A 19,257-nucleotide genomic window follows, 5' to 3' on the forward strand; every position below is an offset into this window, starting at 1 on the left:
TTGCATTTTAGTGTCAGAAAATAGTCTTCTGACAACAACAGGCTCTTTGTACTCTTATTTGAAACAAGACTGTACAGAAAAGGCACCGTTAGTTTATGGACTATTAAGAAAATAATTTGTATATTATATTAAAAATGGAATACAATTCAATTAAGTACTCAGCAGAGTATTCTGTATGGAAAGGCACTTCTGTGTGCAAGGTAAGAACAGATAGAAACGGTTGATCAGAAAAAAAAATTCTGATTGATCAGTCTCTGTGATGCCTACCTCCCATCTTGGGTAGCACACAGAATTACATAGTTATCAATGCCATATCAGTTCTGCATTGTGTTAAATGGAGACCCAGAGTGGACATTAGTGAGCAAGCATATACTTTCTCTTTACAATTGTGGTAATGGTTTATCACTAAGATGCTTGCATAAGAATAAATGTCATAAACACACAGAGAATATCAGCTCTTACATCTTTAGCTGTTCTCTCCTTTTTCTTTTTTTCTTTTTTTGAGTAACTAAACTTTTTGCAAAATGACATGTCATATTTCCTTGCATAATGTTATAAAAATGTATATATTAAAGATTGGTTCAGTTTTACCCTCCAAAAGAACTGGATTAATTTTGATTATAACCTATAGCCAAAACTGAAATGTGGCATGTAACTTTATAAAATGAAGTTATGGCCTCAGAAACTTGTAGTGGAACCTTCTGTTAAGGTAGCTTTTGTGTTTTGTTCACTGGCAAAGCTAAATTTATTTTCCTTAAAGTAAACGCAATTCCTACCAGAATGATGAAAACCTGTGATGCTCTGGGTAATATGCATTTTGACTAGCCTTCTGGCTGAAAATGAACCAGAAATTTGTTAGTGTCACACCTGTCATGCAGCTTCTGCATCATCAATTTATCTTCCTCCAAGGGAAGGTTAACTGTGTAGCCTTTCATTGCATGGTGCGCTCTTTGGCTCTGCACAAGGAAGATAAAGCCTGTGAGAAGGAGTGGTGAGTCATTGGCATTCTTCTGGTTTCTTCAATATCAGCTTATTTCACAATCATGAGGCATTTTTCAATTCATTTGCCCTTCAATCCAGGCAGAAAACATAATATTGTATAAACAATAACTGACACATCAAATACAGTCACTCCTGGACAATATTCATATATCCCACTTTGTTGCAAGAGTAAAAGGCTTAGTATACCCCATTTTTGCTATTACATGCACTTCTCCCCAGATCCTTTTCCCTTGCTGCTTTGTGATACTGAGGATGGAAGAAATTTATTTTGTTAATTATTTCCCCTTCTTTATCCCCCTCCATCCATGCTCAACACTCGTGTGTTGCTGAGACATCTTAGTCTATTCTCTATCATATGTTAATAAGCACTTGCAGTCAGCAGGTGCTGGTACAGTCACAATAAGCATCACAATTCAGTATATGACATGTATTCTGAACAGAAGTGGAGATGCTAGGACATCCAGTAGATTTAAACCCTCGATGAGAAGGATCGAAGTGCAATTTCCCCATTCCTGTCATAGCTTCATCTACCTCAGCTTTCTATTTTGACCATTATTTCCTTTATTGATTGCTTTTCTTGATTTTAACTAATTGCTTCAACAATTATAAAGGTAAAAGAGGTAAAAGAATTTGTATTAACCATAATTATTGAGGTTTTATGGCCCTCAGTTGGAGCATGCCAGAATGATGAAATGAGTAGCAATAGTTTGCATTTAAAAGTTATAAATATCCAGATCTTCCCCATCAGTAAGGAAGGAACGTTCCTGAGCTGTTTCTCAAAGCTAGTTGTTTTTTGGGCTGTGTATGTCCCCAGCTGCTCGTCAGTTCAGCTGAACTCTGGCAAACAGTAGGATCTTTTTTTTTATTATTACTAATGTTATCACTAATTATTCCTAGTATATTCCTACTATGCCAGTAACCATAGCCACAAAAAGTCTAGTATTCAAGTACTCCAGGACTCTTCTGTCTTGTTTTTGCTCAGAGTGCTTCAGATTTTTAACCTCAGCACTGTCTTCAAAATCCCAATCAGAAAGTTGAGTTGGTGTTTTTGGTTAGTAGGTTTATACATTTGGGATGGCTTGTCTCCCACTAACAGTGGATTACTTACTGGAGAACAGATGGAAGGCCTGGGGCCACCTCTCTCCCTGCCCTCCCTGTGGCAGGGTCTGAGTGCCAAGTGTGGAGCAGCTGGTACAGAGCCAGCTTCCAAATGGCCACCAAGATTGAGCATTGCAATCATTTAACATGCTGCATAGAATAATTCTATATCATCTCTTATATTCTCCATCATATCCCAAAAATGAGTGGGACAAAGAGAGGAGATGGGAAAACTCCAAGATACAGGGGCATTCCTAAGGCACATCAAGGAGGGCACAGGGAAAGGAATGGAGCATGTGGTACACACTGAAGTATAGAAGACACTTGGTAGTATGAGGGAGAACTCAGACTCAGCCTGTGGAAAACACAGCTTGAATGGAGAGAGTGCCAGAGCTCCCCACAGACAAGGAGGGTGGGAAAGGGCTCCTGACATGATCCTGTCCCCTGTAAAGATGGGCATTGTAGAGTTTCCCTTACCACCCCAGTCTATGTTGGGCGTTGGAGAGGGCTATGCCATACCTTCCCACATCATAGGATGGGGACTTGGGGAAGAGGGGAAAGATACCCTCCATTGCCTCGATTACAAAAGGAAGATTATGCCTCCTGAAAAAGTGGGAAAGCAAGCCTTCCTGCTCAGAGGTAGCCAGTCATTTGGCATGCTCACTTGCAAATAAAGGGAGGAAGTTCAACTGGGGACACTGAATGCTTTTGGACACACCTTCAAACTCATAACTGCTTCTCTGACACTCCCCCTCACCAAATACTTAAAGTGAGAAAGTTTTAGAATAGATAAGCTGGACTCTACCCCAGATCTCATCACTACACTGCAACCCCTGATAGTTCAGCTAATGGGCTTTGGAGGCAACATGCTATAGACAGAGATGTCAGAATTTTAAGGATCAATCAGCAAAACTCAACATAACTGTAACTTAAAAATAAAGTTTTCGTAGAGGTTTTGTTAATTTGCTTTTGGGTTATTGGGATTTTTTTTTGCTTTGGGTTTTTTTATATGTTTTCCTGGCGAGATGATGCACTCCAGTTAATTGTATACTCCTTTCTGAAACCAGAACATCAGAAGTACAACATGTTCCCTGAACTTGCTGGAACAAACATTATACATGGGCCCCTTCTGGAGCATTTTCATTAGGTTGCTTCTTCCCTGTCAGTGCATGTGACCTACTACATAATTCATATACAAAGCCCATAGAAACCAGCCCCTCTAGGGATGGCAGGCATCCTTGGAGTGCTCTAGGTCCAAACAGTGATATGCAGATGGTGGCTGTCTCTAAAAGTTCATATTCCTGATATATTTACTATATGGGCATATCTTTATAAAATATATCTGTTTGCTATCCTTGCTGCCTGTGCATGAGAATATACTAGAGACTATTCTAGGTACAATTAATGTTCTGTCCGTATATGAGTTAGTAAAAAAGTGATACTCCAGAGATACATTCAGAGTGAAACCTAAGGTATGCCAATCAGTGGGTGCAACCTGAAATACATAGAGTACAACAAGTGCCAGGTTTGGCTTCTGTAGCAGTTTCTCCAGGGTACAATGCAGTGTTACTCAGGCGTAGCTGAGTTCAGTCTGAACTCTTACGAGAAAATACATCACACTGGATCTGACAGCTCAAGAGAGGCAAGGCTGCGATGGCTCCATGCCCCATGTCCAACCAGTAGTGAGGCTGAAGATGTATTCCCACCGGCCATGTGCACACAACACACACATGTACAACACATCTAATATGAATATATACCAGGCCAGCCACACAGAGCACTCCCACAAAGAACATCAACAGCTTCACCCTGCTCCACTCCCTGGCAGAGCAGCATGGAGGTCCACCAATAAGAATATATATCTGTGTAGACATATATACAGCATGGGTCCCTCCATCAGCTGGGTTCATACACTCAGTCTGCCCAGTAGTAGCCCCTGGATCCCAGTATCCCCAGTTGCTGGCACCTAGACATACAAGCCTCCAGTGTTGACCCACGGTGACTGGTGTTCACGCCTGCACAGTGGGGCTGAGGCTCTCCTGGGACAGCCCTGGGAGGGGACTGGATGTGGTATCTCTTCTTCTGAGTCCTTACTTTGTGTTGTCGCCTGCCTTTGTGCCCCTGTGCTCTTCTGGGCTTGGGGGCATGGGCCTTTGACAGGCTGATAGCTCCTGCGATAGACTTGGAAGCAGCCAGGGCCAGGATATTATTTGGGTTGTCCCACCTGCCGTCATCTCTCTGTGTTCCTTTGTGGATGTGCAGATGAGCTTTTATCACATAATTTAATGTGAACAAGCTGGTTTGCACAATGGTAACATCACAGCAGTACTCCCATATTGCTCTGTGCTAGCTACCTTGGCTTCCAGCATCTCGGCTACTTCAGCCAGCTGAGGCTGTGTATTTCTGAACACCACTCCATCATGCTGTGAAACACTCCCTGTAAGCTGCATGCACAGACACCTCACTGTTGTTGCCTAGACAATTATTTGAAGTTCTTGCATGTTCAGAGGTGCAGGGTCACACTGCTGCATGAAGGTTAGTCTCCTACTTCTTTGAAAGTTTTGTTCTTTCATGGTTCATTTCAGTCTTCCTGCTAGAACCAAGTTCTTTATTAAACTGACTCTTTCATAGACCTCAAGCAGAGTCTCATCATATGTAGCCCCTTAAGCTTGTATCTGATCTTTTCCCCAAAGATAATGTGCTGCAACACAGGCCTTTTACCTACTGCTTCCTCTCTGTCATGAAGGTGCATTTCACTATGCTTGGTTATAACCAGAACTGGCGTTTAATTTTTTGGCAGACTTGGAGGGGGATAGTGCATGATAATAACGTCTTTGGTCTTTATAATTGTGTGTTCACCATTTTAAGCATTGTAATATTCACTTTGAAACCCGTGTGCTCATGAGAGATGAGGTAACAGTGGATAGCTTTGCCTAGGCAACACTGGTTTTATTTTCTCCTTCAGTAAATAGCAGTGTTAGAAGTGGCAGAAATACAAAATTCATTATAATCTATTGAACTAAAGAACAATATTTTCAGAAGAATATTTTGTGAACTAACAAGTATTACAAGGCATTTCCTAGAAGCAGAATTAGGTAGCACTGAAGCAGTGTGCGTGTGGACATATGCCAGTGTGAACTGTTTAACTTTGCCTTTCCTTTAGGGTTCATTTCAAACAAAGGAGGATTTTTCTGTTCAAAACACAAAGCTGTGTTTTGAACATTTTTTTCATATAGTATTTCATTGCAGCAAACAAAGGAAAAAAGCCTCCATATTATCTTTGACAGTCTTCTGTCATAATAGTCCAAAACTCTTTCGGAGATTTCCTGCTGTAAGTTTATAGTACTCTGAACCAGTAGTGGAAAACACAGCACTGTTTTAAGATAAGCAAATAGCATTTTTTTAGTTAGCATTCAGCAAGTGCTCTTTTCTGACAAGGAATATGGCAGAATCGCAGTACAGGATAGAACAAGTCTTGTGTTGATCACTGAAAGTAATGGATCATTGAATTCCTGCATTAATCTGCCCCTCTGGTGTCTATACATTATAAAAATTCAAGCATGTTGCAGATTGCCTGCCTACAATGAAACTAGAATGTGAAAGATTTACAGGGTAAATTACTATTGACATACACCAGGTCACTGAGATTGAACAAGAATTGCTGTATTCAGCTTACTGCAAACATCAGCTTTGCCTTTTCATGTCTTCAATCTTCCTGAGGCTAAAGTTCTTTACAAGGACAATGGTCTGTGTTTTGGAATAATCAGAAGCCTCGGTCATTTCAAAGGTCATGTACGCAAGGAACAGCAAAATCTCTTTTTTAAATAACCTGTGAGTTGGCTTTTGTGGAGAATTGTGGAAATCAAAATCTATAGAAGCCATTAGCGGAAATGTATATCTAAAAGCAAACATAGCATCAATAAGCCTATTCTATTCTTTGAATCCAAGTTCCTACTGATGTGAGGTTGGGTGGGGATACATTTGACTGATTTTCACAGTCAGTTGTATTTTTGCACTAGAGTCTTTTGCAAAACATAAGCCTTTGGAGTTGTTATCAAGGACAAGATCTCTTGTTGCTTAAAATATTCTTTAGAAGATGAGACATAAGCAAACCAGACAAAAAAGTCTAAGAATAAAATAAGTCACTTTGGTAATAAGAAGCATTTGAATGCAAATCATATCTGGCTGCAGTAAAATGAAGGGAGTTACATCCTTAAGCAAAGAAACTCATGTAAGGCTCTGCAGTGAAAGTCTAAAGAACAAGGCTTGAATGAATTCTCTTCACACTGGTGTGATGACAGTTGTCCAGGTTATATTTATTCCTCCATCAATTTCTTATATTTCACCTTTGCAGAATACACAATAATTCCTTCTGTAAAGCTTAATAATTTTACTGTATATTTTGCTTTTGAAATGTCTTCAATTTCCTGTTGACAATAAGGGGAACAAATTGACCCTCAACTCATAACTGTTCAAAGCTAAGCTCTTTTAGAATCCTTAATGGACTAACATCCTCTGACGTTTGAGCTACTAGTATTTGCAAAGTTGCTATGGTGACAAATGTAGTTCTGGTTAAAAAATAATAATAATAATTCTATTTTGCTTAACCACAAATTCCAGAAGACCTCAGCATGGTTCCAAAAGAACATTTCTGTCCAAATGAATGCACAGTGCCCTTTTTTCTGAGCAATTGTATCTTTAGTAAAATGTAAGCATACAGGGAAGTCTGACCTCTGCTTTGGTCACAGTACCTTATGATCGCCTACTCAAATTACTATAAAGCAGATTTAAAATAGCACTGTGTCCATTTCTTTAAGGAAGGCCCAACGGAACAATCTGTAGTACAAAGGCCTGCGGCTTGCTCCAGCTTCCTTTTGGTCATTCTGATGAAGTAAAACAACCCCAAGGGGCAGTGTGATCCTTCCCCTTAAATTCCACTGCCCAGCACCGCAAACCCATCACACGTGGCTTAAAGGTGCTTTGACTCGTGCAGGGAGGTCTGGGCCTGTGGGCAATGCCTTTGTACCCAGGGTTATAGAGACAGCTGTAGCAGTTTTTGCCCATGACCATTCCTCTGGTCATGCAATAGGCAAAGCCAGCTGGGGAGATTTGATCCATTTTCTGTCTTTCACAGAAAATGGTTGTTGGACTACCTCATGATCTTTTTTGTGCACGAAACATTTTGCAGATGGGGATCTGAATACCTAGAGGTAACAGCTGTATTATAAGAAGGGGTCACTAGTGAACTTAGCACACACACAGATCAGCTTCCAAAACACTTAGGTGATGGATTTTTTAACCTATTTCAACTTTTTCTCACTGAGACCTAGGGTCCTGATTCACAACAGGATTCTCTTCTAGGCTGTCCCCTGCTAAATGTGTAGCTAAGCAGGTTAGCTTCTATTTCAGTGCAGTTTTGTGGAACACCCTGTATGGACCAAGGCAGGGGAGATATTCTCTACATCTTTTCTCTCCCCATTGGTCATGTAGGGACAGAAGAGATATTAATATCCTACCAAATCCTTGACTTGGAGCCTAAAGCCAGACATGGTCACAAGTCCAAGGTAAAGGGTAAGTGCTTAGAGTAAGCTTGCTGCACCTTGTGTTACCTTCAAGGGCAGGTTACTGCTCTCAGTTAGAAGGTGGTAGCTAGCAGCATCACTCCTGGCTGAGCCTGGAGCCAGGACATGGAGCTTTCCTTCCTACAGAGCAGGTCTGAGTATCAGCAGAATGGTGGCAGTCAGCGACTGAGAGGTGCTACCAGTGTGCTCCTAAGTTGCCCATTAGGTGCATCGCATTCGAATTGCAGAAGAGAGCTTTGTAGGGTAAGCTGTTTCACCACCAGCACTCAAGGCCCCAGGGTGTTTCAAGGCCTCAGGTACTCCAGTTCAGCTGTAGTCATGGTTAGGGCTTGTATAATTTAAATGGAAGGTAAAACAAAGTTCAAAGTCAGCCCATGTGCATGGTTTAATGCACAAAGTAAACGTTGCTGTCATCCTGGTAAAAGACCGATAGTGGAATGTGCTGGAGAGAAACAGAAGGAAGACAGAATGGCTTTGAAGCCATTATTATTTTATCACTGATAAATGTAGATCCTGATTTTAAAAGGGGAAAGATAAGAAATTAATAAGCTGTTGATTTTGTTTCAAAGCTGTTGTTTTAGATGGTGAGGTTTGCATTAAAATGTGAAAATACTTTTTTTAATTGTGTGGGAGAAATTGTCACCACTTCTTTCTAAAAGTATAGGAAGAATGTTGATGGCAGGATAAAATATTGAAAGACTGTCTTGTTTTAACGAGCAAAAGTAAAACTTGCATTGATATTATTTGTGTAATAATAATTCCTGACAGAATTCCTTAGTTTATTTGAAATCCAGAATTAAACAGAATCATGTTACCCTAGATGTCAAAATCAGTACTGCCATGTTACAATTCTGTTTGAAATTGATTTAAGGGGAATTTGCTTTGCTTTGACTTCTCTCTCTCTCTCTGTGTCTCTCTCTTAAGGTCAACTCAAATCAAAACATATTCTTGGGATAATGCCCAGGTTATTTTGGTTGGTAACAAATGTGACATGGAGGATGAACGGGTAATCTTCACTGAGAGAGGCAAACATTTAGCAGAGCAACTTGGTAAGAAAACAAATGACAAAAGCTTTATGATTGCTTGTGAGAATGCACAAAGTAATATCATTAATTGCTACAGTACTTGTAATGAAATGTTTGTGATACATTCACTGTAAAGGAATAGTCATACACCACCTCCCTGTTGTTTCTGCAGGCTGAGTTCTGAACTGTCCTTGTTGATATCACTAATACTGTAACATAATTAGAATGGACATGTGTCCAGGGATGACCTTATGCAGAGCCATGACATGTCTGTTATCTGAAAGTGTCCCCAAGACCAGTGCTGGCTCAGCAGCTGGCTTAGACTAAGGACGTATCTGATAAAATGGTCCGTGTGCTGTTCCTTAGATAGGAAACACATTATGGCCTTTGTGATAAGCAGCAACATTAGCCATGTATCTGTATATATACAATATGTTTAGACAGTTATAGCTACAGGCAGATACACCCTAGCCAGGGAGAAATAAAGTAAAAACAAACAAACTAACAAAAGGAGAGGAGAGTCTGAAGAAACAGCTTACTCAAAATGTGAACTAGACTTTTTTGCAAGTTTAGAACATTTGGGTTATGATTTCCAATACCAATAATCCAAAATAGAATGATGCCAATATCCAACTCCCACTGCTAACAGTTCACCTACTGCACATTTACACAGGTGTAAATAACATGAAACTCTCTTTCTTAAAGTCTCCTTCTAGGAGGCAAATGTTGTCCACACATAAAATTATGGAGCTGTGAACATCTCTCTTCTTTCTGTTTCTGCCCAGCAGTGATATCCTTTCATACCATGAAATGTTTTTGAGGTGACCCTGGCCAAACAGTAATGGAAAATCTCTACAGCATCATCACAATACTACTACCTGGCCTGTTTTTTACCTTCAAATTTGCCAATCTCTGGAGAGCATGCTCAGCAGGTGTAGAAGTCAAACCCTGGCATCATTGGAAGTCAATTTCTGTGCTCTACTGGGCATGGGTTTGTCATTATTTTTAAAACTAAGTATGGTAAAGGCTCAGTCTGGTGAACATGTGTATAACTTAGATCTCCTTGTCACTATTGCTATATAAGTGTTTAGAGGAAAGGGTGTTATAAGAGTAACTGCATGGGAAACAGAAAGAGATGGTGGCATTTCACAGTAGACCACCTGTGCTGGATCTAATCCCATGCCAGTGGTTCTTAACATACGTATATTCATAGCTTGCTGACCTTATTTTTTTTAAATAATTTTTTTAGCTGTATAATCGCTTGTCCTAGTAAATAATTTCATCAGAATAACATATCTTCCAATTGCATCTGTCTAAATAAGCATTATGTATGTGTAAGAGCACACCTCAAAAGTATACATTAAAAATTACCATAAATTAGTCCTTGAAAGTTGACAGAAAAGGTTTAACAGCAGGTTATGTCCAGAAAAATTGCCAACATTTGTGAAGAACTGAGTTTCTAAAACTGTTTGCAACAAAACCAAAATGGTTACCATTGCACCTGCTTTAACAGAGGGTATTTTTATTTGCAGAAACACCCATCACATTATATGTTGTAATATGTGTTATATATGAAAAACATATATATATATATATGTTCTTCCATCTGTAAGCATTTCTAACATTTATTCATTTTAGTAGGAGTTAGGAAAGTGTATTCAATGGAGAAACAGATCAAAAATATGTAACTGTATACTTTTACCCCAAATTTAGTCCAGCCAATAAAATGTCTTTCAATAAACATAAATTTGCAATGTAGCATTAGAAGATTTTTTTTTTAAGTCACATAACTAATCTGAATTTCTAATTCTTAGACTACTCTCCTATAGAAAGATTAATTCAGTGTGCTGACAAGAAATCCCCAAAGTCATGAGTTTAGCAAGATGAGAAGGAACTTCGCATGTTGTACAGTCAGGAATCCTCATCTGTAATAACCAATTCTTACCAAAAAAAAAAAAAAAAGAGTAATGACATAGATATCAAAACTCATGTTTCAGGCTTTAAAGCAAACTCTAACTCCTGGTATTTAGAATTCAATCTTTAGGGAAGCAGATTATCCTCTCTTCTGATCTTTATCTACTCTGGAGTTTTCCTTTCTCAGATATATGTCCTGTGGTTATCTCAAGGGCAGATTGCTATATTTGATAAATTGTGGCTCTGATCCAGTATGTCATTTACTGTATTCAGACTGCACACACAAATGTTTATACGTTTCCTGTACAACTGGAATAATTTCTTAAATCTGCTCAAAGATTGTGGGAGGTGGTGTCAGGAAAAGCAGAATGAGTTTCTGTGAATTGTAGTAAGTGCTCAGGCCATGTTGGTCAGTTTGAAGGGCACGTGTTGTGTCAAACACGCAGGACTGTCTTTTCTTTCTCTACCAGTGCGTTGATAACTTCTCTTGTGGGCAAGTTTTAAAAATAACGATATAGATTTTTGTGTCCAGCAAGACATTTTAAGACTGTGGGCCCTTTGATGCCATGGTCTGCAGCGTTGATTGCAGCCACAATTATAAGCAAGCACAATGCATGAGTGCTGTACAAAGAACATGTTGTGAAACACTTTGTTCTCAAGTGTGGTTTTATTTTCAGTCCTGGTTTATTTGAAGTCACTGAGAAAATGAATACATGTACGTTTTGGGCCGGATTTTCAAAATGTCAAAATGTGCGTTGGGCATTTAACCCTCTGGGAAACACAGTGTCCTGTTGAGAACAGCGTTATTGGAAAATTGTGCCTCTTTTGTGGCTGATGACCTCTCTGAAAAGTGTGGCCTTCAGTTTTATTAACAAGGTGTAATCAATCATTTCTTTCAATCCCAGTGTTGACTTATTTCTCAAGTGTAACCCAAACAAGTGGTTTAGATCAACCAGCAATAGGCCTCATTACCTGTGAAGGTCTGAATAAACTGATCAAGTATTCTGTGGTAGCTCCAAGTACTTCTCTCATAACACTAATGAAAGTTCACAAAAGAGAGAAGGAATGGTTAAGAAAACCAGATCTGACCTTGAAGGGAAATTAACAGAATGTTTATGAAGACAGAATTTGTCTCATTTCCAGTCTAGATTTTTTTTAAGTTTGCTGTTGATGACATAGGGCATGACATTGACGATACCACCACAGATCATAGCTGTAAGCAGCATACTACTTTACTTACGGTAATGGCTAGAAGTAGGCACCTTGTGAAAGGTATAAAAGGGCAAACATACAGTGATACTTCCCCAGATTGTAGCAAAATATATCTGTGGGTCTCATTAACCAAAGGCAGTACCTTTATATTCAATAGCCCTTTCATGATTTTTTTTCATGGACCTGTCCAATGATGTAATTGAAACCATATAAAATCTTACCATCCACAACATCCTTTAAATACGTGCAGTTTATCTGAGATTTCTGCTTTGAATTGGCCACTTACTAGTTTTATTTGATGTTTCTTCATCGTTACATTCTGAGAAACAGTGAACAATTGTTTGCTGTTATCTGCTCTGTAACACCATTGCTTTCAGAGACCTCTATCATACACCTCCTTTTTTCCCAGGCTGAAATTCCCAGACTTTCACTGTTCCAGATGTAAAGACCATCTCACACCTTAGCCATTCCTTGTCACCCTATTCAGTACTTTTTGTAAGTGGTACAGCCTTTTTTGAGAAACTCCTTCATGGTTGCTTAACATAATAGTGTCATTAGAAGAGTAATGTTAAAATGAGGTGAAAACAGACAGGATCAAATAAATTCAGCTGAGTCATGTAACTTTACCTCACAGAGGTATCATACCACGAAAATACAGAAATGTGACAAACCAGCCAGTAGAGAGAACTAATTAATGTAATGGTAATATTGACAGGGGAATCGCAGCAAACACATTTAAACAAGTGTATTCATCAATCACTACCAAAAAAGGGTGTGGAACATAATGATTACACGATTTTGTCTGTTCGTGAATGTTTGCTCTGAGAACTACATGCGTTGACTATTGAGTGAAATGCTAAGATATTCAGCACTTACATGCTTTAAAGCATTTTAGTAACAAAAGCTTAGACCTTCTTGCAAGCAAAATGCACGCACACTTGCCAGCTGCATTACTCACACAGCTTTTCTGACATATTTATCTCCTGCATCCCAGCCGACTTCAAAGCTTCATACATTCATAAGATTTTGGTGTCACTTCTCAGAGCAGAAGTAAAAAGAATGACTCACAGTTGTCATTAATTTTTTGGCTCCTTTTATTCATGGTCTGTATGATATATTGTGACCTAAATTGTGGCAAAGGATTAGCAGGCAGAAGTGTGCACAGAGCTTTCAACAGAGTCTAAGTAATTGCACACACAAATGGGCAGTTGCATATGTAGTTTGACATACAGTTTCTCCATTTATTTATGATGTTTTGCTGTGCATGCAAATCAGGTACATAATTTTACATGTGTTCTTTTGTTGCTCATGTGCTTCTGCACAACTCCTATTTGCTATGTGTGTGCTATAAATCATTTCAACACTCATTAGTTTTTAATTGCAAGTACTGCCATTACATAGTATATTATATCTTTAAGGCCAGGGCCCCTAAAGTTGCTGCAAAAGTACAGTCCTGCCATAGGTCTAATCCATACCTATTGTCCTCATGCTGCGCCGGGTACTAGATGGGTACTGCACGATCAACCCCAAATGTCGGGCCACCTTTTCTGTAAGGTCCTGTTTGTCCTATCCCACCTTTTTGTCTCAGGTTGGTTAAGGCTCTGGGAAACGAAGCTATTGTATCATAGAAATGTTCACTGGAAGGGACCTCTGGTGATCATCTAGTGTGCTTTCCCCCTAAAATCTACCTCCAGCTTTATGTTCTCTCCAGCAGTTTTCAGGGCAGTGCCCTTCCCATCAGATTTTCTTTGCCTTCATGTTTCTTACACTCTGCCACCCAGGACCACCTATGGCTGGGGGCATCCATCCATTACAGATCCTAGGGTGCACTCACCTGCTTTCTAAATGTATCCTGGCACACTGTCTCTCCCAGTGTGAAAGACACCAACCAATGTCAGAAAACAAAACGGGCTCTTTCTGGGTGAGCTCTCACACTCCCTTCACGCTGTATTCAGGGCACCTGCAAAGGGCTCTGAATCCTACATGCTCCAGTGACAGCAGTGCCTGGGTCTTCAGTGCATCTCCACAGCTTGTCACTCAGAGAAGTAGTCATGGTACCCATCAGATTTTAATACATACCTTACTTTGCATATTTTGGGCTGGTTTTCCCCTTTCTATCCTTTCTCTTCTCATCGCTTTTGGGCCATTTCTGCCTTAAAGTCTTTCTTTTCAGCTTTTTCTTTCTTTCTTTCTTTCTTTTGATTCCCAGTGCTTTGAAAATAAATTCCACCAAAAATGAGAAGAAAATTTCACCCTTCGAATGAAAATCAACCTGCCTTTCCTGTTTTGTTTTCTTTTTTTTTTCTTGGCTCAGGCATGTATGTACACAATGGTCATGCTGGGGAGATGCCAGAGACCCAGTTCAGGGGTGATTAGGTTTCTTCAGGTTAAACCCACTTAGGACCCCAACAAGCCTGGAAGTGGAGCGTTTGTCAATGTCGTGTGCTTACAAAGGGTTCAACTTGGCATCCAGCACTTCTGAGTGATCTGACCAAGCCTGCAAGACGAGGCCTTGCTGCAGAGGTGGGGCAGAAGCATGACTGTTTTCTGAACCCCAGTGGGGCTGGGACACAAGACAGCAGCTCCCCTGCGTCAGGACAGAGGTGAACCTTCGCCTGCCCTGGGGTATGAGCCCTGGAGGGTAATGCATATATTAGACACTTGTGAGTTTAGGCAGCAGCTGAAGAGGCATTGTAATTTTGGCATGTAAATAGGGAATCAAGTGGGACTTGGCACCTCAGCACACAGCTTGATAGAACAGCAAGTTCTGTTTTGCCTCCATGGCTGGCTGGAGGCTGTGGTGCAGAAGGCAGGGTCACCAGCAGCTTTGAGAGAACAGACGTATGGCTGCATCTAACTTTGCATTAAAAATTAAAATAATGGCGTTGTGCGGGAACATGCCTGTTCATAGCTCCACCCTTCACCGTTTTTTAGCTCTTTTTAAAGGGCAAATGTTAGCGCCAGAGGATGGAGACAGACTGACAGCACTGACAAACAACAGAGTCTTCTGTTCAGTTACAACACACACAGGGTATTGGCAGAGCAAGTAAAGGCTCCTGCCCCCAGGACGATTTTTACAGGGGGTAAACGCCAACCTGCCATTGCTTTCACACACTTGGAGCTCTGCTACAGGAAGGTTACTTAATGGCAATGGGAAGCAAGGGACTGTGTTTGCTCAACAATGTCTCATGTAAACAAACAAAAAAAAAAGGTCTTTGCCAGGAATCTAATTTATTGCCCAAATGCACTCATTTAAAAGGCACCTGGAAGCCACAATCAAAATCGGTACAACTGGAATTTATATGGAAACCTTCTGTTCTGAAAAAGTGGAAAAGGTGTTTTCTTACAGCATTACCAGTAACTGCCCCTCAAGTCTGTCCATTCTGTCACAGCTGAGAGTCCCCCTTTAGCCTTTCATTTAATAAATTTGGCCACCCTAAATGTTGGATAAATATCTTAGCATTCTATTAACAATCTTTACACTAGGTCTATCCAGAATGGTGCTAATGTACTGCTCTTTGCTGAGGTAATATTAGCGAAGTCCTATTTTGGGGCTTAATAGTGTTTTAATACTTTTTTTAATATAGTCCAGCCCTTGGGCTTGTTTGGACAGCACAGGTCACATCCAGCTGGTCTACAAAGCAGGGCACACTGTAACCAGATCTGCTACCATGGTTGAAGGTGTAGAAGATAGATACTTTGAAGAACCAATGGTCACCAGCTACTTTCAGCCCAGTTTCCTAGAAGAGACAACCTTTGCAATCATGCCACGTGTGTCTGTCTCTGAGACACAGGTAGAGGTCTCAAAGTTATTAACAGTTCTGAGGAAATGGACATCTGAGCAGAGGAGAAATGTCTTGCAGTTGCCTTGACTGACAGCCTGCAATGTGAATACAAACCTTATTAGACACTGTTCAAAGCAGGCAAGAGGGTAAGTGCCTGCCAGTGCCCCCTTAGAACTGCCCATGGGATGCAAATCCAAGAAAATAAGGCAACATTGGCTCCTCTTCTTTATATACTGTAACATTGTTAAATGATTCATTCCCATGGCTTCCTAGATTTTGCCTTTTGTACGCTGCTGTGTTACAAAGGGAGCAGCTTCCTACAGGCACTTCTTGCTCTCATGTTACAGTCTCCTACTATGCCTCGAAATACCGGATTGAACAGGGCTCTGGCAAGCGCAGCACTCTGGATCACAGTTCAAGCTTGTGTTCAAGAAAGGATAGTTATTGGAGGAACACACCCTTGAGGACATCTGTTAAACATAATATAACATCAGGGATGGTAAATAAAATTTTCTTGATTGTGGACAAACACTCTGAAGTGAGAAGGTCTTCCTGATCAGCTGGTGAAACATTAACATAGCTCTTGTCTGTACTGTCTGTGGAATTGTGCTTAAAATTTGCTAGCTGGTGTGTCCTCTTGATGTCACATTTTCTCAGGAAGATGAGAGGGTGCAGAATGTTCTTCCCTTTGCATATGGCTCTCCTTTCTGGTTCTTTTTTCCTTCCTTTTTTTTTTGAAAGCAGGCATTAAGCATTGATGAAGGAGCCTCTGCAGAGCCAGGGCAAGTGTGAGGCAGAGAGAGAACAAAGTGAGTAGTTCAGGCTGTTTATGTGTTTCAGGGCAGCTATAAAGTGCTTTGTGCGCGCTAAAGCTCATCAGGTGAACAACAGCACCGTGCCTGTGTCCTGGCTGGCCCCTGCTGCTGCAGTGCTCTGCAGGGCCTGCTGAGAACTTGCCAGCTTTGTTGGAGTCAATGCTATGTGGAAGAACGTAGAAAAGAGAAAGAGACATAGTGTAAAGACAGCAAAGGTGAAACTGAATTAAACAACAAAGAGGCAATTAAATTAGAACATCCTGATGCATGTTCCAGACACATTGTTCATACGTTCAGGCAGCACTTTGATATTTTGGATTTTCTCAGGTTCAGCTGTGTTCTGCCTCACCTACCCACTTGCCTCTCAGGCTTTGTCATATCTTTGCAGTATCCTGCTCTGCCCGGTCTCATCCATATTGGCAGTACAGATCTTCATGGGTGGTGAGAACATGGTGTTCTTTGAGCTCTGCTGCCCTCAGCATCACCAGAGAGTTACCTCACTTCAGGCTTATATTCACACGGAAAATCTTTTTGCTCCATAATAACAAGCAGTGGAAAAAAATCTGAAGAAAGTATCAAAAGGCATAGATCTGAGGCCCTCATACACAGGCATTTTAGAAGATTAGGGTGGCTAAGCATTATTGGTAAAATAAGTGAAAGATGAGTCAAGAGGAAAGAAGAGGTCATGGTGGAAAAGGTCTGCAAAATATTCCATAACAAAATGGAAAACAACCAGAATTCAGGTATTTATTCCAGGCACACTCTGCTAGGAAAAATGCTCCATATCTCCTTAACACTCTTCCACAGACAGAGCTTCTGTTAAGCAAAAAAAAGAAACACCACTGTAATTTACTGAGATCTTTTGCATAAGGTAACACTCACGTGGGGAACTGAATCCCCTGCACAGGACAGTCAATTGCTGTCTGGATGGCAAGAGGAGCCTCCATTGCAAGGGTCTTTGCAATGGTGTCTTCAGCTGCATCACACAAGACTCTGAACTTCTGTTGAATTGTTGTAATCCAGTTGGTCCTACGTGCCCACTACATACCATGATCCTTTGGCAGTGATTACTTTAAACTGTGCACAAAGCTTGTCTTAACTATCTTAACTGGCTTCAAAAGACTGTTCTGGGTGACCATTTCTGTATCTGCAGGAACAGTTTCTACAGACCATCTACAAGTGTCTTACCTATGTGTGGCTGAATCCATTCTACAGTTGGAACTGCCTGGGGGGAGCCCACCAGCAGGCCCTGTTCTCTACTTAGGATGTTTATTAGCACATTTAAGCATATAAATAGTTCCTATCAAATGGCCTAGGCATGGGAGGGGCTGCTTGGGGTAATCTCCAGGACTGTCCAAAATTGTACAGTTGCCATAAAGAATAAAGCAAATACTTTGTTGTGGAGGCAGCTGGGAGTTCAATCACTTTCTCAGAAGTCAGTGCATTGTGTCATCTATGCAGTGCCTAGCTGGGGAGGTCCTGGGTCACCCAGGCAATTAATGACTAAGTTGATGGGATGTGTATACAGGCATAGCCTGATATCCATCTACACCACTACTCTGACCGCAATTTCCTTCTTATATCAAAATCATAATTGAAATTGCATAGATTTCACCACAGCTGTAGTGTCTATTTTTATTTTATTTGAATAAATATTTTTGTGCTTGAACACTCTGTAAGCCTCTATTTTACATGGAGAATGGGTGCCTTTATTTTTTCATGGTGTTCTAATGCTGAACATCCTCACCATGATAGTGAGCCTGTTTTCTTGATCCTGTCCAGTATTTCCTGATATGGGCCTCCTCTCTTCTTTGTGACTGTTTGTTTTCCTTTCACTTTCTGCTTTTCCCTGTCCAGATCTCTTACCTACCTGCCATGTTTGCCATTTCGTGATCATCTCATGTGTCTGTTATATCTGTAAAAACTGCTCCCCCCATGCGTGTCCTTAAGTGTCCTTCATGCTTCTTCCTGTCATCTTCTCCAAGGCTTTGGTGTGCCATTTCTCAGGCATCCTCTCATTGTCCCTCAACCCTTCTGCCCTCTGGTCCTGCTTGTTCCTCTTTAGAATGGCTGCTGTCCCCCCGCTTCCTGTGGAGCAGACACTAACAGCTGTGGAAGGATCTGACTGTGTTGCTGTGCTAGAGTTGCAGACGGGTTTCAACAGAGCACTGAAGACATGGAGGATCTTCCTTCCCCCCAAGCAGTCCCCAAGCAATCTGAACAGTCTTCTCTTGCATGGAGCTCTGCAGGAGGGCTAAAGCCACCAGCAAGTGAAGCTACACTGGTCTTCCCCGTTCTCCTTGTAGTTTAGAACAATGGAGACGTGTAAGCCAAGCAAAACTAAAATGACGCCATGGAGATTCAAACCTCCTCCCAGTTTATGACTTTGTGTAGTTTTTATTAGTTTGGTTTGTGGGGTTGGTTCCCTTTGGTCCCACGAATTCACCTCTAGCTTAAGTAGATATCAAATGGCAGACATCTTTCTTGCTTTGTTTTTTAGCTGGTTATGTCCAAACACAGTTGTCTGTTTTGGCATCGGGTTAATGACATAATGGAAGTGGCTGTTTCCTGCTGAATAATGCTCAGAAGAACATAATAGTTAGAGATGGAGCAGTAGATTATTCCTTCCCAATGGCTGGACATATAGGGCATTTCTAAAATAATAATACTCTCAATCTGGTGTCAGTTTTTAGATTAAACTGTTTTAAGGTAGAATTGGTCTAAGGGAATGTATTTGGGCCACTCCTCATTTTATCTGGCTTGGTATAAAGCAAATAGCACTAGTGTACTTACTCTGATTGTGTTGCAATTTTAATTGCTCTTC

At 40.7% G+C, this 19,257-nt stretch overlaps 1 protein-coding gene across 1 annotated transcript in view; it reads left to right on the plus strand.

The window, feature by feature from the left end:
- RAB3C (RAB3C, member RAS oncogene family) overlaps positions 1-19,257 on the plus strand; it is a gene marked incomplete at its 5' end in the record, with an annotated part of 132,139 nt that overhangs the window by 111,892 nt on the left and 990 nt on the right. Inside the window, one exon of the mRNA XM_082013533.1 lies at positions 8,607-8,731. Within this exon, the coding sequence (XP_081869659.1) occupies positions 8,607-8,731 (125 nt within the window). The remainder of the gene's footprint in view (positions 1-8,606; positions 8,732-19,257) is intronic.

The sequence above is a fragment of the Phaethon aethereus genome (assembly GCF_964289735.1).
Source record: "Phaethon aethereus genome assembly, chromosome: Z".
Taxonomy (NCBI): Eukaryota; Metazoa; Chordata; class Aves; order Phaethontiformes; family Phaethontidae; genus Phaethon; species Phaethon aethereus.